At 43.4% G+C, this 26,402-nt stretch overlaps 1 protein-coding gene across 2 annotated transcripts in view; it reads left to right on the forward strand.

Moving 5' to 3' along the window:
• LOC119391964 (golgin subfamily A member 1) overlaps positions 1–26,402 on the forward strand; it is a 109,224-nt gene that overhangs the window by 43,636 nt on the left and 39,186 nt on the right. For both annotated transcript variants that reach the window (XM_037659609.2, XM_037659613.2), the window contains exons 9-11: positions 12,448–12,543; positions 14,406–14,564; positions 16,553–16,705. In XM_037659609.2, the coding sequence (XP_037515537.1) occupies positions 12,448–12,543; positions 14,406–14,564; positions 16,553–16,705 (408 nt within the window). The remainder of the gene's footprint in view (positions 1–12,447; positions 12,544–14,405; positions 14,565–16,552; positions 16,706–26,402) is intronic.

Consider the following 26,402-nt stretch of genomic DNA (forward strand, 5'->3'; position numbering starts at 1 on the left):
TGAAGAACAGTTTGCAAGTTGCCCCCTCTAACCCCCCCCCCCCACTCTGGCTTTAAGCCCCGGTTATTTTTAACAGACGAGTATTGCTCCTAAGCTTGATGGACTCCGTCTACACAGAGGCATGGACTCATTATTCCATGCTATACCTGATCTGAGCTTAATGCTGAATACCCTAAATGTTTAAACAAGAATAACAAGGGCCTAGGTTCATTCATATTACAAAAAACACCAACGGCCCGTGCAGTGCTCTAAGTTATATTGTTGATTGAAAAGTTGACACCATCGATTGAAATGAAGCCTAATCAAGCAATAAGACATGCCTGACCCATGTGTAATGTTGTTCCATATGAGCGTTACCCAGTGTTGATCACCAATTTTTATAAACTTTATCAAACTATAAATGTATGCCACGTTTATTGACCTAACTTGGGTGTTATATGCTGCAGTTGTTCTTTGAAATGCAATATTAAGTGCCTAGCACTGTGTATATGAGCCAGCCATTCTTTCGCTTATATCGTCCTGCAACTACTTCGCAAATGTGTTATGGGTGTAATAGCTCGCAGATGTATAATAATGCCAGTTTAAATCATGACACTGTCAGAAGGTCTCACAAATGTCTCCAGGAAATATTCTACGTGTGGTATGTTCACAATAACCTAGAATTAAACTATCTCCTTTATTCTTGTGAAACTGTCAACTTTCACCAATGCCTTGTTTATGCTCAAGGGCCTATAGCTGTTTTAACAGGGCTGGGCCGGGTTGGGCCCAAATCTTTAAGGCCCCGGCTGGGTATGGGCCATGCTTGAAAACACCAGGCCGGGTTCAGGCAGGCTGGAGTATGGCACTCTTGGGCCTGGGCCAGTCCGGGCCGGAAAAATTGGCCTGTGCTGTGCTCCACTCCCAGTATTGAAATTCAAGACGAGGCTAAGGACAGCAAACTCGTTCTTGTCTGGTTTGTAGTATGAAAGGCTGTGCATGGTTACACCAGGACCACTCCGACGAGTTAGATCACCATGCGGCATCAGTCGCTCCAGCTTTCTTTGATGCGAGTGCTTGTCTCGCATAGAGCGGAGGTGGGTTTGAAAATTCGCATGCAGCTGGGTGTGTGAAGAAAGCGTTGTTTTCGAGGCTCTCAATTTTTTTGCTTGTATTCCAGCATACGACCTTGTAGAGGTTGACATTGGGCTTTCGAGACGACCTTGTAACCAAAAGCAGTGAGCACAGGTGTTTTCAAGCGCAAAGAAGGTGGAACCAGTCCCCATGCTTTGAAGGCCACAACACGCATACCTGCCAGCTCTCCCTATTTGTCCGGGAGACTCCCGATTTCTGACCTGTCTTCCCGATTGTACGATCATGCCCATAAATCTCTTGATAAACTGCCTCAACCCAATTTCTGAGAAAAAAAAAAAAAGTCTGGGTGCGAGAGTATGCGCTCGGCTCGCCAGCAGCCTGGGTGCGAGACAGGTGTATACGTCACACAAAGCGACACCATCAGCCTTTCGCATCAGAATACGACCCCTGGATCTGCTCACTAGCAGTTCATGGCAGCATGGTATATGGTAATTATTCCCCGACATGAGGTATACGACTTCTGTATCATCCATACTGAGCATGCAGTCATAAACTCTGGATCTGGAGCGTATCTGCACCATTTTGTGGGGTGCATTCATTGTTTTGAGATCACTTGCTTCCTAAAGCACATGCTGCCCTCTGTGGGCTCCCATTTGAGTTTCCCTTTGGGCAACCACTGCTGTCGATGGAATGTGCTTCGCAACAGGGTGCACAACCTTGCAACGACTGAGGTGTTCTTGGAGCAGGGTGGTGTTGGTGATAATGAAAACTTGTGTAAAACACCACTGGATGAAAAGTACAGTCAGCTGCGAAATTTTGTGGGATGTGGGACTTGAAGAAATCTAGAACTTCCTTGAAACCTGTGCTCATAGCTTCAAATTCACTTTCACTCCGTTAAAGCTTCTGTGACCTTCGCAGTGGATTTGTTAATTTAGCACCGTGCTCTAAATAATACAGCTGAAAGTTACATTTGTCATGGGCACTTGGCTCACAATAAGCTGTTGTGGCTTATGAAATTGGCAGTAAGGGCTCTTATTTACCCATGGACTGCCGGAGCATTCAGCTTTTCAAGCTATGAATAGGAGTGATGAATTCTGTACGTGGGGAAACTTTAAAAGCTTTTACCTTTGACTAATTACTTGGAGGAAATCTCGGATGCATGAATTGTAACTGGTGGCAGTAGTGTACTCTTTGAACGTGCATCATGTTGTCACGTGGTCGTGACATTGAAGAAGGCAGCAGTCAGCGTGTTCAAGACAAAACTCTTTATTCGGGCCAATTTATGCCCAAGAAACGAAAACTCGAAGTACAAGCAATACACGATGTACACTGGTAGTGGCGAACAGAGTGTCAGCCGTCAGTAATCTGCTGAACAGTAATGCACATCGGCCTTTTATACCTGTGGCATCGAATAATTCCAGCATCGTCTTTGGTGACCAGGTTATTTCCAGAATAAACTCTATTGTTTGCTTGCGGCACACAGTCTTATCACAAGATTCTAAAATAATCTGGAAGGTTCCCAGACCGCCAGGCACAGTTTGTGCGAGGCAGTGGTTATACATCTAACGGACTGGTTACATAAAAATATAAAAAGTGCGCATGGCAATATCTTCAAGTACATAAGTTCAATTTTTCTTTTTTAGATATGAAATTTCCCTCTATGCTTAGGTTTAGGTGCACATTAAAGGTCCCCAGGAGGTCAAAATTTCTGGAGCCCTCCACTACGGCGTCTCTCAATCATATCGTGGTGTTGGTATGTTACACCCCAACAATTATTATTATTATTATTGTTATTATTATTATTATTATTATTATTATTATTATTATTATTATTATTATTATTATTGTTGTTATTATTATTATTATTATTATTATTGAAATTTCCCATCTATGTATCACACCGTGTTGTCGCTGTTCTTCTCTGAAGGGCCCCTAAACTACCCCCAACATTTTTTTTTAATACATTTCCAGTAAGCGCACGCATCGAGTTCAGATTGCCGTTATGATAACCTATGTCAATCGCAGCAGTGCCATGTGCATTGGGAGTGCCACAATATAAAAATCCCGTGCTCCTTTCTGGGCCTCTCCGAAGCCCCCATTGCTTGTCGTGACATCAACTGGTACACCTGGCATTGTCACAAGGGGCAGACATTGTCGGTTGATTGAATGAGAATATCGTACTCTGAGCTCACTTTCTTAGGCAAGATGGGAACAGTGTAGGCCGATGTGGGCGAATGCATTGCTCCTTCAAGGTGCCTCCAGAACTTTGAGATAGCACAACTTGCAGCATCTATGCACAAAAAAAAGGTGCATACGAAGCCATTTCGCCTTTTCCAGGCACTCGCAAGACAGGTAGTGAAGGCTGCCTATGCACTCAGCCATGCAGATACAGTAAAAGCTCATTAATTCAGATTTCACAGGACCGGAAAAAATGTCCGAATTAGACGAATGTCGAATTATCGAAAGTTTCAAGAAAACAATAAACAAATGGCTGTTACATCAATGCACCTTCATTTTCTGGATGAATATGCAAATTCTGTACTTACTTTGCATAAGGGCAGTGTAGAAGCCGCAATTTTCATCATTTGCCTCATCCTTCACAATGCGACCGGGGCCAAGGAGGTGGCAAATGCACATAGGCACTGAAGCCAATGAAGTGTTCTGAGCTTTCCTGTCTTTGCCATACAGTTCACGATGATGATGTTGGCAATGCGAACTGCACCGCCTTGTTTTCGTTGTCCGCAACGCAGTTTTCGCTCTTTTGCATTGCACAATTGCGACGCTTCATGCACAGCTCTCTGTGGATCATCTGAATTAACCAGGGTGCGGCCAGATATGGCCGAATTAATGAGAGTTGCATGCCATTAAAGAATTCATATGCTTGCCAGGACTAGAGAACAATGGTAGTAAGCAGCACGAAAAACAAGACGACGCACACATGAAGGAATGACAAGAACAAGCGCTTGTTCTTGTCATTCCTTCCTGTGTGCATCGTCTTGTTTTTCGTGCTGCTTACTACCATGAATCCATACCAACTGGCCAAGCTAACTACACTTTTGCTAGAAAATAAGTCCAGGTTATCTGATTTTGTGAATTTACGAGGGCCAAATTAATGAGCTGTTGCACTGTAGCTAGTGCAACACCGGTCTCCCACCTCCGCATACTGCACCTTCACTTCACCTTCCTGGCTTCCCTCATTGGGCTTATGAGGGTATGGCACATATCAAATCACTATCCTTCTTCGCTCACCCTCATACACTTTCCCTCTCACCCATAGTATATAGATATTGGCGCAGTAAGGTCTTGTTGTACTTGAACTCTATACGAAACTTTACAGTGATGGTGAAAATTTGCCTGGAGTACCCCTATAACTGTCATTGCATTCAAATTCCTTATGGTGGCCAGCAGAGAGCGGTGACAGAGTGCAGGTGAGGGATGAGGACAGATAGTAGATATAGTTGGGAGGCATTTATGCATGCTTCTGTACAGTTCTCAACTATGTGAGTATTTCTACCTTAGTTCACCTGTCACACACATCACATTGTTTGCAGCATGGCCCCTCATGCTGTCACTATATATTTTGTTTTTAGAGCAGTCAGGATTCGAGACTTGACTACTTTAAGAAGTCACAGAGTTGCCTTAGCATTGTCACATTGTCAACTGGCAATATGTACACATGTGGTGGCAGCCAAAGAGTACCTCCTGCAGTGTCACCAACATGCTGTACATCATGGTCAAGTGTGTCTGCACTGTGCACTATGGTTATTGCATGTGTTCGTGTCCACGATGTTAAGATTTCAGCTGTTGTTCTCTCGCACCTGACACATAAATATAGCAACCCTGCATGTTGTGCAATGGTTACGATGCTATTACTGAAGGCGTCATCGGATAGTGAGCTGCATGTCTTCGCTCCTCAGGGGAACGGCCGGCAGCTGATGGGTGGGTGCCACTCGTTTGTCAGCGCATTTGTTGCCGATCGTGTTAAAGTGACTTGGGGTCCTCATCTGCTGGATCCTGGCTCCCCCCCTCTCCTCAAGGGTGACAACCTTGATCTTGCGCACGAAAGGGGAGGCGTTCTCATGGATGCAAAAAAGTGCCGTGCACGAGTTGCACAGCTCAGTTCAATTCGCCGACACTGGCGTCACCTTCACATCGAGACCAAGTCCAACACAGATTCTCAAAAGCATGCCGGTCTTCGACGGCTCCCGGTGCGTCACTCATTGATGTTCAGTGCGCTATCGATCTAGAATTACAGCTGCCATCGCACAACATGTAGTTATCAACTACTTGCAGGTGGTCGTTTAATTTTTTAGACCCGAACAGCGTGTGCAAGCATTGAGCTAATCATAGCTTTTTTCCGATGCCTGGGACACCCACATATTTTTACATGGCCGTGTAACTTGCAGGGCTCGTAGGCCTCGTAGGAGAGCACATCATTGTTTAATTTTTTTTTTATAGTGCTGTAACGCACTGCCCACTCCATCAGTGAGGGTGTTATTGAAGCCAGAGCTCCATGCAGTCTGTCGATGTGTGGCAGCACACACTGGCCACGGGCTCCATTAATCAGGTGCTATTTTTCTGTCAGCATGGCAGCACATGGGTAGTTCGAGGCACATCCTGAGAGCCTCCCTGTGCAGCAGCTTGAATCGTTTCCACTGTAGCTCACAGATAGCACCAAGATGCTACACTTACACCTTCATTGTAGTACTTGCGCGAAAACAAACGGGGACATCAAAGGCACCATGTAGGTGCCTTTGATGGTTTTTTTTTTCTTTTTTTTTCATGTGTGTGTGTTTGTGTGTGTGGACGCGATGTTCTCGGGAATTGTGGTCTAGTGATTGTTATATGCGCGGATGGTGTGTGCTCTCTGGTGGAAGCGCGCAGATCACGTTGGGCTTTTAAGCAAACGTTTTTTTCAAAAATAAATCAGTTGTTAGATTGCGCTTGTCCAGTGTGTCTCCTTTCTTCGTCCCCGTTTGTTTTCACGCAAGTACTACAATGAATTCGTTCCAACTAGGCCGGCTAGCAGTTTTGTTTGCTTCAGTATTTATTCTCCATCTCACAAGTGGGCTACAGCACTGTGGAAGCTGCAGGGTTGCTTAGTCAATAGGAAGGGCAAAAATTCCTTTTGAGAGCAGTGTATTCGTCACTGTTTTGCACTTTTTGCAAAAAAAAACATTCTTTAATTGTAGAAGACGAGGCTTAGGAGACACGACTGAACAAATGTCTGATCTCAGTAATAAGTGCAAAACATACCTGAGGATTTGTGCTTAGCATGAGATGACATAAGGCGATGGCCAATTTCACTGTTTATTGCTGTCAGGACAATGGGCAAGTAGCAAGCACGAGTTTGCATCTGCATGGATGCTGCTGTGTTGCTTCGTAACCACAATTACTGATACAAAAGTACGAGGCAAGACGTATCACGTGTTGCTCTGACACGTTGCCAAACAAATGTGTAGATGTCTCAATCGTACAAATTGTAAGGCAATTACATATAGAACTAGGTTTTGCTGCGCAAGCATGTGGCCTGCTTACACTCCATATCTTCCACACTGCTGCAAACAGCTTGTGATATGGATTACGGAGCATTACAGCAACTGCAGTGGTATTGCACAAGCGCAGCATCCAGTCTTGCCAGCAACCTTGCAACGCATGGCTAGACCGTGGAAGGCTGCCCTGACTTGTACCAAACTTCATTGCTTCCTCTCGGCTGTGCCATGGAAATCTCAACTGCTGTTGACCTCTAATTTTCTATACTGAAGCCTAAGAGAGTAAATGACTTACATGTGCAATGCTGTCTGTATGTTTCAAAAACGTGCCCCCTATTCAAACTTTTTTTTTTGCCCAGCGAGTGCTGTCACCCTTGAGGGATGCAGGGAATCTTTTCTCTGGCGCCGTTGACCTTCGGTTTCCATTCCAAAGTGTGCTTTGGCCAGCGCATTGGCTATCGCATGCTCATCCACACTTGCGTAGATGCATGGCTGTAAGTTTATGTCCCACAGGCGATTTCCATTTCTTGCACTCGCAAGACCTGATGTGTATCTGGTTTCTAATCTCTCAGAAGGAGATTGCTTGAGTCTAGCCCATCTATTGCCCACAGGGGTGCAATTTCAGCTGTTCATAGGTGGGCGCTGCAAACAAAGGCACCGTATACGAACAATGTTACCGTGCCTGCATGTTTTCTTTCTTGGTGTGTCCATTTTTCTAAGCCTGTGAAACATATTTATTTTGTTGAACACACTTTTTTTTTGTTAGTAATGAAGCTAAATTCTCATCTTAATCTTTGTTATTCATGAATATAAGCAGTGCATCTCTATACTCGTGGAAAATAATTTTTGTCACTTTGTGGTCACAAGTATACAGTGAGAAAAATTGACCCTGGGGTGTCCCATTTGGCAAAAAAAAAGAAAAAGAAAATCGAACAGAGTGCCTCTACAGTAGGTTGGCACTGAGTAGTTTTGTGGTGATGTTTGCGACACGCTTCAGAGCCTTGTGGATTACAAAACTAGTGCATTTTTCTGTGAATAGATATAGTCTGCGTGCACAACGCAGTCGTGCTGACAGCATAAAGAGCAAGCAAGAAATATTGTCAGATTGGCATGTTGGAAGTTGTCATGTGTAGTGTTCTGCATGTAGGAAGCACATAATCTGGTGGTAGCCATAACATCCAAATGTATAACCTCTAGTGTTTTGAGTGTACTTTCTGAGGCTATGCTTGTTAACCCTTTATATGCCAGCGTCCATATATGTGGACAAAACATATTAGCAAAGTGTGATTAAGCAAGTCAATGCATTGCCTTAAAAATCTATGTTAAATGTTTGCATTACTTCGAAGTTTCATAAGTACATCTTCATGTGACAACTGCTGCGAACAAACAGTGGCAATTGCGCACAGAACAATGGCATTTTCCTCATGTCGCCCGTCGAGGTGTATGCAGGGGTGAGACAGCTGCGCATATTGCGCATTTTTGATACGATTCCGTTTTCCTGCGCCAAGCTGCTCCAAAAGCATAAAAATTGCAAAAATTGCGCCGAACTGCGCCGAAACGGCCCCACAATCAAGAATTTTCAAGCCCGCGTCACCCGCGTCACTTTCAGCGTGGGAAAACGTAACTTGAGAAGCAGCGCCAGGGATACGTTCGCAGAACACGTTAACGCGCCCAAGCGTGTCCTTCTACGCGCCTTTGTAATAGAGGCTTCCATAGTGCTGTGATAATCGCCTCTGAGCGGTTGTAAATATGTGTAGTGTCCGAGCGGTAACGACGTAGTGTCCGAGGGGTAAGGTTTCTCGGCGCTCGCGACGCATTTTTGAAGGCGGTCCCTCACGAGGTGGCAGCGAACGGTGGCGCAGCGCGCTTTTGTTATCACCTATTAAAAGCGTGCGGTACACTTGACGCTACGCCACCCGCGCAGCCGAGCAGATAGCTGAAAGCGCTTTATTTTAGGCAGTTTTCGAATAGCGTACGCTAAGTTAGTGTTAGCGTTTGCGGCCCGCTATTTCCGTCACTTAACGGAAGCCCGCAAGCGTACGACGCATGCGCAGTTGTGCGAAAAGCCAACGCAAAGCTTTGCGTACGCTATTCGAAAGCTTCCTGAGGGTTCGCCCTTCAGGGAGGGCAAATATTAATCGCAGTGCCCCTCCTTCCGATGAAGTCAAAGTATGGGCGGTATCGACTTTGCCCCCCCCCCCCCTTCGTGCGCACGCCTATGGGGGTGGTCATACTGGCGCGTTCGTCGGTGACCATACTGCTTTTGTTCTTTCCTGATGTTACGCGCGAAGGCGTCGCCGCAATCGCGTGCTAGTCGGAATCATTCATTGACCGTTCAAAGACGTACTGCTATGCGACTATACAATTCTTGTGCAATCAGTTTTTATTGCGATAGCAATTATATGGACAGTCTCGAGGGGTTCTTGCCGTCGCCGTCATGTCCTTCCGGTATGAAGTCCAAATTGATAAGATCCCCCCGCTAATTGTATGTTATACAGCGGGTAAAAGCACGCGAGCAGAGGCTACGTACGCGGCCGAAGCAAACGAGCCGGCCTAAAGCCCCTCCATCGCGTCTACTGCAGCCGGCGGAAAACGCATGGAGGGCTCGCTTTAAGCCGGCCCATTGCCGTCGCTCGGAGGCTGCATGCGATAACATCACCACGCTCGGAAGGCCTGCCGTCGAAGCAGACAGGAAACGCCCCGCCCGTTTTTAACAAGCCTTAAAAGACACGAAGACGCGAGGGGGGGGGGGGGGTGGAGTGTCGCGCGAGGAGCAACTTTGAACTTTGCGCGGTCGCGATCACTGGCGCGCGCGCGCGCGCTATCTCGAAAGCCATCACAGCGGGCTTTTTTTTTTATTATTTGAGAAGTGTGATGTTTTCTTTTCTTATTTTCAAATGTAAAGTGAACCTACTTGGAAAAACTTTTTTTTATCTATTTCATATGTTGTTACCAGGGTTATATAAATTGCGTGGTTTGTAAAAAGGTAGTGTAGTTCATACCTGGCAATAATCTGTTAAAAAAAGCTTTCTCCAAAGGCTCTTTGAATGTTATGTGTATTCTAAGCCGATTAAAATATGTGCTTGTTCCTCCAAGTTACTACAAATTTTTTTTTTCAAGCTCCAAAAACGACATAATAAATGCCGCTAACTGCTCCCAAACAAGGTTCTCCTGCTCCTAAATTGAAATTTTGCTGCTCCCAAAACTGCTCCCAAATCGATTTCAGCCGTCTCACCCCTGTGTATGCCTACATTTTTTGGGGGATTTCACCTTAAATCCCAAAGAGATTTTGGATTATGTATTAAGTTTAGTCAAGAAAAGGAGGGGTATATATCTTGTTTTTATGTAATTTTTGTTGCACTGTGAGCAACCAAAGTTCTTGAAGTTGAGTTGTCGCTGTGGCGTTCTCGTTTGTAGATGCTAGGCTTACCGAGTTCTTGCGAGAAGTTGATAGAACGCTGCACGGTAGTAGGACACACTTCACTTCCGTGCGGCTCTGGACAAAAACTATCTGCAATAAGGCTAAATATGCCTTTTAGAAGTTGCGTTTAGAATTTATTTGCTTTATTCGAGACGTGGACTAAGCAATAAAGACATATATGCCATAATTTTTTTAGTTGCCTAGCGGATGTGATTGTTCTGAGTTGGAGAGCTCCGATGATAAACACGTTGAAGCAGAGCCATTGGCAAGCAAAGGTCCCTTGAAGGGTGCTGCTGCTGATGACGCAAGCATTCAGTTTGAACATAACGATGAACGCATATGATGGATGGATGGAAATAACTTTATTTATACGTCCTGTACAGGGTGTTGCCACCTGCCTGGCTAATCCCACGTCGGGACTGGGAGGTCAAGCCTCCCAGCCCTGTCATGGGCGTACTGGAGACAGCCAGGACTTGGGGAATATGGTCATGAGATGTTATCATCCCTGTAAACCGTTCCCGGGAAATGCCTTGACAATGATGATAAGCAGTGGTGATGATGATGAACATGTTAAAGCAGAACTGTGGGCAAGCAAAAGTGCCTTGAATGGTGAGGGCGATGGTGATGTTGAAAATGTTGAACATGAGGATAAGCACATTGATGATGGTGTTAATTAAATATAATGACGATCGCGTTGAAACAGAACCATTAGCAAGGAGAGGCCCTGTGAACGATAATGATGATACTGATGATGAATGCATTGAACTGATTGTGATAAGGATTAACCTGTTGAAACAGAGCCTTCGGCAAGCAAAGGTCTGATGTGCAAGGAAGAGTGATCATGGACCTAGTACCTGGTGTTTCCAGCGTACACATATCTGGACACTCGTTTTCTTCTAGAAATAAAGTTAAAGTTAGCTGGTTTCCGGGTTATTCTCTCCCTCATCTGTATTGTTATTGCATATAAGCAAAACTTGTCCAACTATATTGGTCATGGGATATAAAGGGTTAAGATGTAATAGCAAGATGAAGCTCATTCTACTCATTTTCTGAGATGTGTACCAACTGTGATGTGTACTTTGGATTGCCATATTCACATGGTGTTCACCTGGTGTTCAGTTGTACACAACACCTCCTGCATGCTTCATCAAGCAGACTTTTAAATTTATGCCACAGTTTAAACCATCTGTATTTCTTTATGCAAACAATATGGTGGGCACTGTTGAAATTTGGGCTCATTCAGCACTATTTTTCATCGTCAACATTGTGGGACCAGGCAGCAGCATGCAACCTTGAGAAAAAAAAAGTATTTGATGTTGTTTCTCGAAGATGCTAAACCTGTATAATGCATCAGAGCAGATCTTTTATCATGCTGTCTCATCATTGTCTGCAGACAAAGGCCTCTTCCTTAGTGCTGTCGAATTACCCGTGTGTCATCACATCGGGAGATTCCATCCGACCCCTGCAAATTCTATCATTTTATCAAAACAACTAATCCTCCACTGCACTTGACAGTATTTCTGTTACTTTGATAGGCCAGTGACAATCTGCTCTGTATTACTGTATGGTGGCAGTGCCATCTAGGGGGGTAACACGTAGGCTGTATATCATCTCACGAGTTAAATCACACAAGTTAAAGTAAACCATCTCGTAGAACTATGAAATTAACCAAGGAAATTTGAAACAATGTACGTAATGCACCAAACTGCAACTAACAAACAGCCAACCATAAAGACAACTCAGAAATGTACATGTGAAAATGTATCTCTACCGTTTTCAAATATTTGGAAACAGCTTTTTCAAAAGCTTGTGTAAGTCTGGACATTTGAATGCATCTTGTGGTGAGTTGTTCCATTCATTCATTTTTTTGCACCAAATTGAGTGGCTTGATATGTTTGGAGTGCTTCGATCTGGAGTTACCATTACTCTGGTATCATGACAATGTGGTGGACTTTGACAGTTTCCAGAATAGCATCCCTGGTAATTAATGGATTTGACATAGACCCTGAAACACGGCCTCCAAGATTTTTGACGCACCATGGGTGCCACGCCGACGTCGAGGCCATGCCCAGGCACTGTGCTAGTTATCAATGTTGTGGGTTAGTTATGTTATGGGTGAGTTATGGGTGGTTATTTTTGTGTGAGGAGTAATGGTTGCATCTACGTCACTGATGTCTGTTTGTGCAAGCATTTTGGGTCTCATCAATTTCAAATGTAGAAATTTGCTTGGAGGCTGCTGTATGTTTCCACTATCTAAAGTCACTTATTAAGTAGTGTTAAATTTTACTGCACTTGCCATTTAAACCTCATAGATGCATCAAATTTTTTTTAATTGTGTAAAAATTCTTTGTCTCGTTAGTATAACACATTGCTTCTTGCTTTTGTCAGAGAGAATGGCTGTAGAACACTCCCCGTAGATGGTGCACATCTCATGGTCCCAATTTGTGATCTCTTGTGGTGCAGCGCAAACAGCTCGAAAAGAAGCTGGACGAGTCGCGGCAACATCTGTCTGAGGTCAAGACATCCTGGAGCGACAAAATCAACAACCTTGAAGCTCAGGTACAGTTTAGTATCTTCTAGGCCCATTTGATGGCAATGCTTTTCCGGTAGCTATCTTGCTCTCAAGAGCCATATACTCTATTCCCATAAGTCAGAAAGGCATTTGGGGGTGTGAAAAGAAAATATAAATGCATCTGGACAGGATGATAGTGTGAAAAAAAAAAAAAAACATGTAGGAAGGGGGCACATCCTCAGTTTGTGTTATGTTGTGTCCTGCTTTGTTGCTGCACTTTCACTTTCTTACCTCGTTTGCTATATTATAAGCTTTGTGAAAAAAGTGCTAGAAGGTGTTGAAAGGTGGGGCTGTGCAAGACCCAAAAATTGTACACTCACAGAAAAGATCGAGTAAAAAGGGCGTCTTTTTGTCCCACAACAATAATCGTAATTTATTTTGCCTTCCTTTTCTTGCATTATCGCCGCGTGCCCGGCACTTTCTGGCCACGAACGACATGCGCGCTATCAGCGTGACATAGCATTCTTGGTAGGAAAGTGGCCAGTGCCGAGTTTTCAAGAAAGGAAATGCAAGCAAGCGAGATGACGATTATTGTTGTGGGACAAAAAAGACGCCCTTTTTACTCTATCTTTTCTGTGAGTGTATGCAAGAAAGAGCTTCGGATGGTACCTTCCCACTGCAGCAGCGCAAGATGCCTTATATTGGTAGAATAGCTTCCTAAACACTTTTCAGTGCCTGTCCCTGATATTCTTCAAGATCACAATGGTAATGCTGGTAATTGTGTTAATTCTTCCCAGTAACTCTAAATGGGAATATATATATATATATATATATATCTTTCAAGAATTGCCTGTCTTGATGGGTTAAATAATTATGGCTTTCAAGTAGCTCCAACCAAAAATTGGGTTCATTTTCCTGACGTTTTGGAACCCTCCTTCAGGGGCAACGGAGGTGTCTAGGTGCAACTTTCAAGCGTCTTTCTTGGTCAGGGTGAGAAGGGTAGGAGAGGGTTTTGGGTTTCTTCTTTGGTGACGTTAGGATGGTAGGCTGGGGACGGTCAGAGAGTTGACGATTCGCTACAGGCACTCATTTGCTTACTTTTTCCCGGCTCTGCTTAAACGGTGAATATAAACTAACAGCAGGTTCTTTTTTTTTTCCGGAACAGTTTAAGTTGTTCTTGGTGTTTTCAATGCCGGGAAAAAGTAAGGGAAAGTGTGCCTGGCACAAATTGTCTACACCGTTTCCATCTGTCCAATGGGTTTGAGCCACTTGAAAGCCATAGCCATGCATACCTTTGGAAACCTTACGATCAAGAAATATACTTGGTTTGGGCAGATTTATACAGACGATTTCCCAAGCATGTGAAAGTGGCACCATCAGAGTCGGTGAAAATGTTGTTATTTAAAAACAATGCTTTGCTTGTCAATATCTGATGTTCTAAGAACCTTGTAATGTTTCACATGTTGGCAGGTAACTGGCAATTGAACTGGTGATCTCACAGCTCATCACTTAAGAAGTGAGGTCACGGGATTTTTCAGCTGTGATCACTGCTGTGTGACTCAAACCAGTGTAAATCCAAATAAGGCAGAAGTTCAGGGTAAGATGGAAGCTTGAAGAGGTGAAAAATTCTTGAACACGGGGTGTCACTGGAGCCAACGTTTTGACCGGCAGACTTGTCTTTGTCAAGGCAGCAACTCAGTGTTTTCCATTGTCTCTTGTTGTGAAGCACAGTTTGGGCTGGTTTAACAATTGACAGTGTTATCATTAATTATTTGTCATGTTAGGCATCCCTGGTTTCATTTCATTATTACTGAGTGCAAAGTTGATTATCGAAGCATTAAAAGTCCAGGAGCAACAAGTTGAGCCATGGGAGCAGTTTTAATGCGAAGCTTGCTGCCCCTTTGTGCAGATCTTCAATCTGAACCAGAAGATGGCCGAAGACTCGCAAGAGTGCAGTCGCATGGAGAAGCTGCTTGCAGATGCCCAGCAGCGCCTCAAGGAACAGCAGCAGCAGTGCGCCAAGTTCGAAGAGCAGTTGCTGGAGAGGGACACTGAACTGGCAAACATGGTGAGGGAGCGCATGTGCAAAACATAGAGTGCCCTTTTCAGGTATTGTCAAAAATACTTCCTCTTGCCAACCTTCCTTCATGAAGTCCAGGTAGCCCTAAGAATGGCAGAAGTGAATGTCTCTATGAGCAAGTGTTTGTGTCCGTGCATAAACAACTGTTGTGTACCTCTGAGGAAGAAGATGAGAAAGTTTCACCTTGCAAGGGCTTGCAGGATTTGCATATTGTAGACCGGAAGATTGAAGCTCCTGCTATTTCTGCACAATCTTTACGCAGAGTAGGGCTCGGAACGACCGTTGCACCTTTTATGCAACGAAGGATAGCATTCTTTTTTTTTTTTTTTTGCTTTTGCGACAGCTATCGAAGTTGCACTTGTCGTTGCTTTTCTTAACTGCCTCTGCTTTCCAAGGAGTCACAAGCATATATATTTTAAAAAGGTTGGGGCAGCACAGTATTTAACATGCACATACTGTTGACATGATTCTGTAAGTTAATATCATGTAGTAATTTGGCATTGATAGACGCCCACACATGCACAAAACGACATGGAGGAGGAGGAGGGAATAAACAAGACTAGCAAAGTCGTGAAGTAGTATTTTCTTATGCATTAAACAATACCTGCACACAACACAATTCAAAACAAAGCAATTGTTTGCACATCATACAACATATATGGAATGTGTCTAGGCAATAATTGTGTCAAAAGTTCTTGATATCAAATGGACGCCAAATATTTTGTACCTTTTTTTGGGAATGACACTTAAAATATTAATGGGCAGGCAAAACAAGACAGGTGAGTGTTTTCAGCACCACTACAGATGCTATGAACACTAAATTTAATGGTGTTTTCCTGATAATACGCCTACTTGTAGTCTTGTGGATTAGGTGCATTCGCTTGTTTTATTTAGTGCATGCAACCAACATTTAGTGCTTAAAGGGACTCTGAATCGTCACTCGGAGCCTGATGAGAAAAGAAACTCTGCAGATAGAAGATGCAGCTGTGAAAAACTCGACCAAATTTTGCAGTCGCATGCAGCGCATGGAGTTCACAAGTGAAGGGCAGGGCTGAAACACTCTTTTTAAACAGAGCAGTAGGGCCAGCAGCTGTCATCTGATGTCATCTGGCAGATTCCTGTAGAGAGCTACCATTGGCCAATAGAGGTTTAGTCTCCAGGCAGTATGTTTCGACTGTTACTGTACCGCATGGCTCAGTTAACTAAACAAGGTGCAGCCAAGCATTTTAGTTTCAAATTTTGATTAGAGTTGTGCATTTTTGAGAGAAGCCGAGTTGTCCGCTCACACTCAGCCGCGCCCACCCATAAGGAAGGAAACTCAGTGACATAGGCAGCTTCTTTGGAATGTTGAGTGCAGATTAGAAAGGAAAACAATGCATTTGTAATACCTCCGCTCGTACTCAGTCTCTTAAAAAAAATTCTTTGGTAGTTTTCGGGAGTCACTCATTCCAAAGCATTTTTGAGACTTTGAAAAGAGATGGTCCAGAGCCCTCTTTAAGAAAATACTAGTTGGGGACATTAGCTGTGCCTGTTCCTCTTCTTGTGTGTGCATTTGTTTTTGCATATAGTGAATTAGATGTTCATAAGACCAGACTGTCAAGCTAATTGGTTCATGATAAAAAAAAATATTTGCGGTGCACTACGCTGGACAAAAATAGACACGTGTTATCAGCCAAAGTGCATATGCGAACAATTTTTAAACTGATCCAGTGTGTTGTTTTATTTTTGGGTTCACCTCCATTTCAAAACAGTGGCTTAACTTAGACTGCAAAATGAACAAATGGAAGCTACCACATGCTTACCACAGACTTATTGCATGTCGCATTTCCGCGGGCACATTTGGTCGAAAATTCAGCACGCTTTACACCTCTTGTCTTTCTCATTGCCACGTACTTATAAAACACTGTCAGCGAAAGAGTCTTCTGAGCTTCTATTGTGCTCTGTTGGGAAAACCTCTGAATGATCCTCGCAAATAGCGGCGCAGCCACGAAGAAGAGCTCCAGCGGCAGCGTGCACTCCAGGACTCTCAGCTGGACGAGCTACGACTTCAGGCAGCTGACCTCCGTGCGCAGCTCACCCAGGCCCAGCGGGACCGCGACCGAGAGGCCAGTCAAGCGCAGGCACGAATTGTGAGTGAACCATTCGTGCAGATGCTTTGTGCTTCGTTTCTTGACGTTTAAATTGTAACGCATCTACACTTCTGTTATTGGTAGGCACTATGTTTTGTTGCGTCAACTCTCCAAGTGGAGAAATGTGCAGGTAGGAAAGTGGCGGTTGTTGCTATAAAACCCACCCCCAACTAGCTACAGGACCCACTTAAGTTTGTTCTGCATATGTTCAATAGCTTGACGTAGTTGTACTCATGATTAGGAAATTTGTTGACCATCGAGTATGCTTTGTTTCCTTCTCAAACACCAACCAAGCGAAAGCCATCTTTTGAAGCCTCTGAGGACAACAAACAAATAACTGAATAATGTGAACTTGAGGGTTTGCACTCAAGGGTTTGAATTCATTCTCCTTTCATCTTGTAAAATATAGGTGTCAATTGCATCAGTAAGACAAGCTCCTTCATTTTGTGGAGCTGAGCTTTGCAAAACAGCTGACTCACTTAATTTCAGAAATTTTCTGTCAGGCTGTTATCCACCAAGTGCGAGATCAGCACCGTTTCTAATTTCTGACAACAGTTGTACCTGAAATGTGCTCCGCTGCTAGCTTTTTCCTATGAAGGCTGCACAGATGCTGCTGTCCTTAATTTTTGAGAGAGTAGGCCAGAGTGCTAATTGAAGTCTTTAAAATGTATGAAAAATGCTAAACTCTTGCTTATGGCTCCTGTAAAATGTCAGTACATTGTGTAATTTTGATGCAAAAACATGTGACGAGGTCAACAAAGCATTCTGCGATGGCAGTCAGGTCAGCAGGATCCACATTTTGTCCAAGTTGCCACATTCAGCGACGTGCGTTGCAGCAGGGGGTATTCTTTTAGCATTTTCTTTATTGTCTAACGTCAAATTGAGCATTAGACTTACTGCATTTGTCATTGCTGTTTGCCAAATTTGTAGTCTTGCAGTTGAGCGATTCTGCTGAAATCTGCATAATGAACCGTAACCTGCCTAGACTGGTTTCAGGCTGGTCTTTTATTGGGGTGTCGTCAACAGAAGTTGATGTGAACCGCCGTGACATAAGTAGATCAAACTGTGTTTCAATGCTGCAGAAAGTACTTGTACTAGTCCTAAAGACACCATTCAGTGTTGTCTTCTTACTGGTTTCATTATTTACAGGACCACACTGATGGTAGCATTATTCTCAAGTGTTGTCACCTGTCAGTCATGATTTCGTGGCGCAATTTTGCCACAAGCACATCCCACCCTATGTAGCAGACAAATCTGTTTGAGCAACATGGATTCTGGCATTTACATTACTTTTCATCATGTGGGAAGCAGTGTGTGGACACGTTTCCTACGTCATTGCTAAAAATGAGCCGGTAGAGTTGTAGGCAACAACTTGCTTTTTCCCCAGGAGGCTTTTCCATTCTCTCATTTTAACGGCACAAGATAGGACAGGACAAAGGAAGAGAAGATACAAGACAAGTGCTTCTCTGCCTTTCTCCGTATTTTTTTTTTTCACCGTTAAAATGAACATATACCAACTAGCCCTCATCTCGACGTATCCCATTCTCTCTGCAGAAGAAAGATTGAGTGGACAGAGGCACTTGGGCTGTGTTTAGCATTCACACTCTCACCACGTGATGTGGTGCAGGTTCTATAAGATTCATTAGAGAACTCGCAGATTCTGGGCAAAGATGGAGCAGTTCCTCCTGTGTACCCTTGCCAAATAACCTTCTGCTAGCATGTTGTATGACCACGCCTGTTTTTGGACAGGAAAGCATGCTTGTAGCCAATGATATTGTGTGAGAGATTGTAGTGTACATATTTTGCCGCAAATAGTGTGCATATATGCTAACATTGCCTTTTGTCTTAAGACGTGCACTCTTGCTGCTAACATCTCCTTCACTTTCTCGCTTGCTCTTGAATGGCCGCTTCATAACTGGAAAAAGGGCAGCCTTCTCAATTTTTTGTTGAAGCTTACACTGAAACGTTTGATTGGTACCTTAGTGTAACTATTATAGTTCATAGAGAGCAAATGCAAGTATAGCAAACCCTCGTTAACTCGAACTCTGGTATCTCAAAATTTTGATATTCGAAATTTGTTTCGGTCGTGGTCATTACCCAAGGGTTTCTATACTTTGTACAGCTGTGATATCATTAAAAAAGAGAAAACCGACTTCTCAATTACCTTCACCTGGCTGCGCAAGAGTTGCCTCAGCAACAGAGGCAGCTTCATTTGCACTCCCTTTTCACAGTGATCAATTGGATGTGTGGATTATGATTGGATGAAGAGTGCAAATGACGCTGGTGAGCCAGGCACCATGCCAGGCTGCGCTCCCCCCGTATTTTTCGCGTTCTTTCTGTCTGTCACTACTCGCCAGCCCTTCCACTGTGGCTCGCAGTCACTTTGATGTGGCCTCATGTAGCAGTGCTGAACTGGGGCCTCTCTTATTTAGACGCTGTCGGTTACGCATAAACGTTGACCGAGACGATTGGTGGCATAATCCACCATGGGCTGTGCTGGAATGAGGCAAGTGTGCGTGATTATGGCTTAATAAGGACACCGTGTCATGCTTGTGCCATAGAAAGCAAAATGGTGGCTCAATAAGGATGCTTGTGGGATGGTTAGGCATAACCGACTCCTGCATGGTTTACTCGTGGGTGGAGGTGTCACTCATAGGCTTAAGGCGTAGGCTCTTCCGCAGTTCAGTTCTCGTTTTCAAAGTGAAATTGTCCAAATTTCATTATGCTGCGTAAATGAGCAGCGTCAACTATAGTTCATGTCTGAGCCAGTTATAAGAACCTCAGACCATAGGCTTCAAATTGCATTAGTATCAGTCATCTCGACCTGGTGCCAAGCCTGTTGTCTTGGTGCAGTGCCATTAATGCCATTGCCTGTCAGTGCTAGTGATCACTGGCAGAGAATGTTAGTGACACATTAGGAAAGCACCATGCAGTTGCATGTGAGGCCAGCAGGCATTATTTTTGTGATTTCACTTGTCTTGAAACAGTAATTTCCTCGAAATTCTTTCCCATTTTTACTGCTTTGTGTCAACAGGGTTCTAAGCCCACCCTCAAAAAGGACCTTGCACTTATTTCATGTTTTCCTTATTGTTTTTGTGTCCTTAAAGTGGCTAATTGTGATGTTAAAATGCAAAAATGGCGATTGGGACAAAAGATAACTGTAAGGTTGATTTGTGAATTCGTGTCACTTTTTTATGAAGCATGCTAAGGGCAGAGAAATTATTAGGAAAACAATGGATAAAGGTTGGCTTGTGAACATGGGCCTAAAACTATACCAACTCTTCCAGACCAACATGGAATTATTGTATAGGCTGGATTTAACTAGTTTAACCTTAAAAAAATGACATGCAGCATGTTTTTTCTAGACAATACACATTTTTATAAAAATCCTATGACAGTAAGGTTCTGTCATTTTCGCACACAGATGCTATGTTGAGGCGGAAATACTTTGCCGCAGCTAAAATAACATCGATGTGACTAATTAACAAAAACTTGTTCATTAACTCTTTAATTATTAACTTGAGGGCAGTTATTTATATTAGGAAGTTGTAGTGCGTGACAATTTATGGGATACCCATGTTTTATAAACCACAAAAGTTGCACGTAATTCGAGATATTCATCATCCAATTTCAAGGGTGATCTCGAAACTGATCACGCCCGGCGTGCAGGAAGCACGGCCTCTCTGTTACTTGGGACCAGAACTATCCATTACAAGGAAGTGACAAAACCTTAATCAAGGTGTGCCGAAGCAGAATCTGGTCAGGAAAGTCGGCAAGCGTTTTGAAATCACAAGTAGACAGCTTATTCTTTGTGTGCGACATGTGGTGCTTATCTATTTCTTTCTTAAACTATAAGCAGGCGTGAAAAACTATTTCGCCAGTCTTCAAGAAGAAGCACTACAGTGTCTTTCCCTGAATTTTACGCTTCACACAGAAAGAAAAGGTTGATGTTGCGGTTTTCTTGCACACAGCTCAAAATAAACAGAAGGGCACCAAACATTGCACAAAGGTAAGGCAGTGCAACATGAATTGCCACTTTTCATGACACGCCTTCATTCAAATTTTGTCATTTCCTTGTAACAGGTAGTTTCGGTATGACATAACAGAGAGGCTACATTTCCTGCGTGCCGGGTGTCATCAGTTTTGATATCGCCCTTGAAATTGGATAATGAATATCTCGAATTACGTGCAGCTTTCGCGATTTCTAAAAAATGGGTATCCCATAAATTGTCATGCACTACAACTTTCTCATATAAATAACTGCCCTCAAGCTAATAATGAGAAAGTTAATGAGTTTTTGTTAATTAGTTGGGCCAGTGTTGTTTTAGCTGCTGCAAAATATTTCCACCTTGACTTAGAGTTTGTGGGCAAAAACGACAGGACCCTTACTGTCATAGGATTTTTATAAAAGTCTGTATTGTCTAAATAAAAACACCCTGTATAATGGAGAAATAAAAGAAGGAAATTTTAAGGGCTCGTTTTTTTGTTTGATACAGGCTTAATGAAAACCAATAGATAATGAAGCCAAGGAACTGTATTGTAGTGATTATTATATAAATGTGAAGAAAGTAAAGTGAACAAAAAGACAACTTGCTGCCAGCAGGGACCGAACCTGCAACCTTCGGATAACGTGCCCAATGCTCTACCACTTGAGCTACGGCGGCGGTCGTCCTCTCATCCACTTATCGGGTATTTATGTGCATGCAAACCTGGGAGTGTTAGTCAGTGCATCTCGTAGCCATGACGGCAACCGTGGAACACTTTTTTATTTTTGCCAGCTGGCAGGTTTCTCATCCACCCACTTGTAGCACATAGCTACAAATAAGGTTTTTTTTTTTTGTAGGTGCGTGGATGACAGCTTTCATGTGTGTGGAAGACAAGGACTGTGAAGGGGGCACGTATGAAGACACGTTTAGAAATGCACTACCGGCTGAAATTTGCAGCATTTAATTCATTAATATATATGTGTATGCTATCCTAAAGCTACAGGACGCTGACCATCTCTCTTACTGCTGTAATTGTACTTATATGGATACCTGCATAAACGTGTGAATTGCAGCAAACTTCAGTTCCTTGTCATGCTTCTATACGGGTCTTTATGCATGCCACACTCACAGTCATGTTTTCTAATGTATCCGTGCACAGCGTGACTTACTAACTTGCCCTAAAAGCAGCGCACTATTATAATGTGTTACATTTTTGCAGTGTACTGTCCAATTTTCTCAGGCATTTATTTTTCCCTTTCTTGTTCAAGCAATCTTTTTTTGTTTCTTCGTCTAGGTTTCTCTGTGCCTCATTTGGCTGATTTCATAGCAATGAACTTTTCTTTTTGAAAACATTGCGCTGCTAGGAACAAGGACGTAAGGAAAGAACAAACACTAAATGCACAAACAAGTGCAAATATGTGAGCATCACAAAAGCCGCCTGGTGGGTGACATGGGAAATAAGTGATATGAAAACTGCCAACGTTAAACATAACGTCATGACAAAAGGTAGCAAATCTTGCATAGCAGTCAGCGGAATCCCTGACACGTGCTGCACAACAAAGAAAGGAAAAATTGAATAACCAGTACAGTGGGATGCGATACTATTAGAAATGATGCTCACAAGCTCAATGACACGTTTGGTGTAAACACTTGTCTTGCATTTTCTGTAGTGATCTTTATGTCTAGAGTCTCTTTGCAAACTTTGTTTCCATTTTTTTTTTTCCAATTCATGGTCACAATTGCAATGACTCGTTGTCTACTGTGTATACTGCTGTGATTTCAAAGTATGTCATGACATTCTTAAGCATGTGGCATAGTTAATGAACGCACACGAAAACTGAAAGCTTTTTTGAATCTGAACAAGTTGGATTGAGTGGCCTGTGTGGTGCCTTTGATGACCAGGATGAGCTTACTGCACACTCTGCTCATGGATGGGGGGATACCCAGTTTTCTCCAGCCTTACTATCTGGTTGCAGAGACTGGCTGCTAGGCCATGCTGACCTGATTGGAAAAGCAAAGAGTGTGAGCAGGAAAGATTATGATGTTCTTGATTATTGGGAGTGTGCACAGAGCTGTTTGTTTAGAGGGCAGGTCAGCATATGGTCATCCACAGCACCCGACTAAGTGACATCTGTCTTGTACCCCTCTGAAACGGACAACTTTAGTGCTACGTTTAGCGAGTACACTTTAGGACATTGAGTGTCACTCTGATGCTGCGCTGCTACAAAAGAAAGAAAGGTGTCCTTTGGAATTGATGGTAATGGTCATGGGTGAATCGGCAGGCACAGCACGTTATTTTATGCAATGTTCCCTAATTAGTAGTGTGCGCTACAGTTATGACAGCATTTAAATGTAAGTGTAAAGAAACTAAATCATCGCAGTTGCACTACCATTGTCCATCACCGCGAGCTATGGTACAAATGACAGTGGCTGGTCAGATGTAAACAACATGGCCATTACAGAAAGTGCAGTACAGGTGCTGTCTATGAGCTATAGCTCAGGTGCACAAAGTCATACTTGGGACAAAGCGGCAGGCGCATGTATGTTGGCTAAGGGAACATGAGCTAGCCACGTCTAACATGACACGCACCAACCTTGTTGACCATTGTGTAATCCTGCAGCTGTAAATCCCTGTTGATGAACACTTTACATTCTAACAGAGAAATAGTAGAAGTCTTCCATATCAGAAACATGGGAGAAGTGTGTGTTGGTTAGCCAACCAGCACACTATCAGATAAAGAGTTTGATTATTTATGCAGCACTTGTCATTGAGCTCTTGAGCGTAATCACTGATATTGCATCCTAGTATCCCAGCTGTTCAATTTTTTCTTTCTTTGTTGTGCAGTACGTGTTAGGAATTCCACTTAGTCCTATTTAAGATTTTGTTGTTACCTTTTGTCGTGACATTGTTTAGTCTGACTTAACAACTTAACAACGAAAGGGTATAGACATTTCGCAGTCTATGCAAGTTGCATCTTGAGTATACACTGACACAAATGAGGTGAGGCTTTCGTTGTTAATATGTTATGTCAACTTGGAGTAAACTTTTTTTTTTTTCAATCATGAATTCACTCAGCTTTTGGAACATTTTTGAAGTTATGTTTAGCATTGGCAATTTTCATATAAATTTTTTCACATGTCGCCTCCAGGCAGCTTTTGTGATCCTGAAGTATCTAGTCTGTTTTCCAAATAACTGAATTGGACAGGGAAAGCAGTAGGTCTGAAAATTAATATGCAGAAAAATAAGTAACGTTCAACAATCCTGGAAGAGAACAATGCTTTGTGGTGGTCAGCGACGCACTGAAAGCGGTAAAGGAATACGTCTGCTTAGGGCACGTAGTGACCGCAGGTCCAAACCATGAGACTGACGGAACTAGTAGAATGAGAATGGGGTGGAGCACATTTGTCAGGCATTCTCAGATCATGAATGGTAGTTTACCACTATCCCTCAGGAGAAAGGTATATAGCAGCTCAATCTTACTGGTACTTACTGGTCGTAAAAACGAGCAAACACCACAACAGCGTTGTTTGCGGCTTCTGCTGTTGCTTGATGTAACTTTTTAACATCGAAAAAGAGCGAGTGAAAATCCACTAGGATTACTGTACGTCAGGCCATCGTGGTAGAAAATATAAAGCCTGACGATTTGCCATGGCAGACTTGGTATCTCGTGGCTCAGCATCAGCAGTCTAGCGTTTCTGCTTTTGGCAAGCTGTACGTGACTTAGGTAGAGCTGAAATATCCGCATTCATGCCAGGTCAAAACATTACCAGTAGGGCTCTCATCTTCATTTTTTCTTCCCCCTCTGTGGGCAGCATGTAGGAAGCGTAGGGCCTCCGGTCGCTTGGCTGGTAGATTTGGTAGCTCCTAAGTAGCAGCCTGTCCTTGACGTGCAGTTCATTGCAGTATCACCAGTAAGGACGCAAAACGTGCTACAGTTTGTCCGTGGCCTTTGGCCATTCTGTGCTTGCATAGCTGCACAGTTCAGCCATGGCAGCGCCTTTGTTTTATTGAGAATTCTCCTAAGCTGTTAGTCTGATATGGGAAAAGTAGAGATAATATTAACATGAAATTGTTTTGTTTCATCTTTTAGTTCAGTAGGACTTCGAAAGCGAGATAGCGCATCGCCCAGGAACAGCTCCTTGCCTGTATCATATGTCGTCTTGATTGGGAATCTTTGCAAAACAAGCCTTATGCATTGCAATCGCAGCAGGCATTCACACTGTGGTTTTTTTAATATCTGCTCTAGGGGGTCTGTGATTGGACTCGACAATAACTTTGGACTGCCTAAAGCTGTAGTCTTGAGTGCACTCGTGAGCATCGGCATGCATTTCTTTTTTATCTGTGCATATCGTTGCTGGGTATCTGTTAGTGACCACGATGAATAGGCAGTCGGTTGCCCGTCCTGCAGGAGAACGGCTCCTACACCATATTGACTGGTGTTAGCAGACAAAATCGCAGGTTTTTCTTGCTTAAAATTAGCAAAGAACAGGTGCTGGCAAAAGCTATTGTCTATAGACTGTCTGTCCACACCCATGCAACACCCTTTTTCAATAGGTCGCAAAGCAGTCTATGGGGCATAATCTTGTACGCATTCTGTGATAGAACATCATTCTATCACGCTGCATGGGATTGTTCGAGGCTATCGCGTGTACGTCTGTTGGTCAGATGTGAGAACAGCAACTGGAAAAGGGAGTGCTGTCAATCATTTTGTCATCTTCTAGGCAAAAAATGGGCACAGAATGGACGGGACAAGTTCCGTCCAATAGAACGGATATAGAACGGTCTCTGGATAACGTGGATTGGATCGAAACATAAGCGCTCGGGCCGGAAAAGCGAACTAGGCTGCTTTGTGTCTGGCTTAATCCAATCCCGCGCCGACACAGTTTGTGAAGATGGCCACCAGGCGACCACCAAATGTCTCGTGATATTGTGACACCACCTAGCGGCCAATCAAGACTATAACACAAATAAATTGTTAAAGTTATCATGCTCTTCAATTTCAAGCTTTGAAAAACACTGCCCCTAAATGTTGATATTCAGTTTTAATAATTCTATATTTCTTCATGTGTTTCTGAATTCATTATACAGCAGATGATCAAAACATGAAGCATTCTTCTGGGGTGCTTCCCCTTTCGCTTATTGGCTGTCTGCACTATCTCATTCTCTTAAGACGTTGTGTTCCGTTCTATAATAGAATGTGTACAATATAGCGCCCATGGTGGACATGTTTGGGATGAAGCGTGCCACAAGTTGATCACGCTGAGAAAGATTTGAAGTTGGTGAACAGTTTTGCAGAGGGGGCACTTGCTCGATGTGCTCCACTCGGCTGGTGTCCAGGCACTGCCCTTCTTTAGTGAGAACGTGGCCCATGTAGCGGACTCAGGGCTGCAGGAAAGTACACTTTTTCTTATTGAGCTTCAAATTGTGTTCTCCTCATTGGGCCAGTAGGGTGATCAAATTGTTGTTGCGCTGTTCTTGTGACTGCTCTCATGACAAGGATGTCGTCCATTACGACAGCGACGCCCCTCAAGCCCTACCCAGTATTTGTTACATCACATGCTGAAAAATTTCTGGAGTAGAAGAAATGCCAAAAGGCATGCTCAGGAATCTGTATATAGACAATAGTATGTGCTTATAATGCGTAAACGAGAGCTCGGATGGTCTAATTTTATCTGCCAGAATCCAGACAACGCATCTAAGGTGGAAAAGA

This window comes from Rhipicephalus sanguineus, chromosome 1 (genome assembly GCF_013339695.2).
Source record: "Rhipicephalus sanguineus isolate Rsan-2018 chromosome 1, BIME_Rsan_1.4, whole genome shotgun sequence".
In the NCBI taxonomy this organism is placed as follows: domain Eukaryota; kingdom Metazoa; phylum Arthropoda; class Arachnida; order Ixodida; family Ixodidae; genus Rhipicephalus; species Rhipicephalus sanguineus.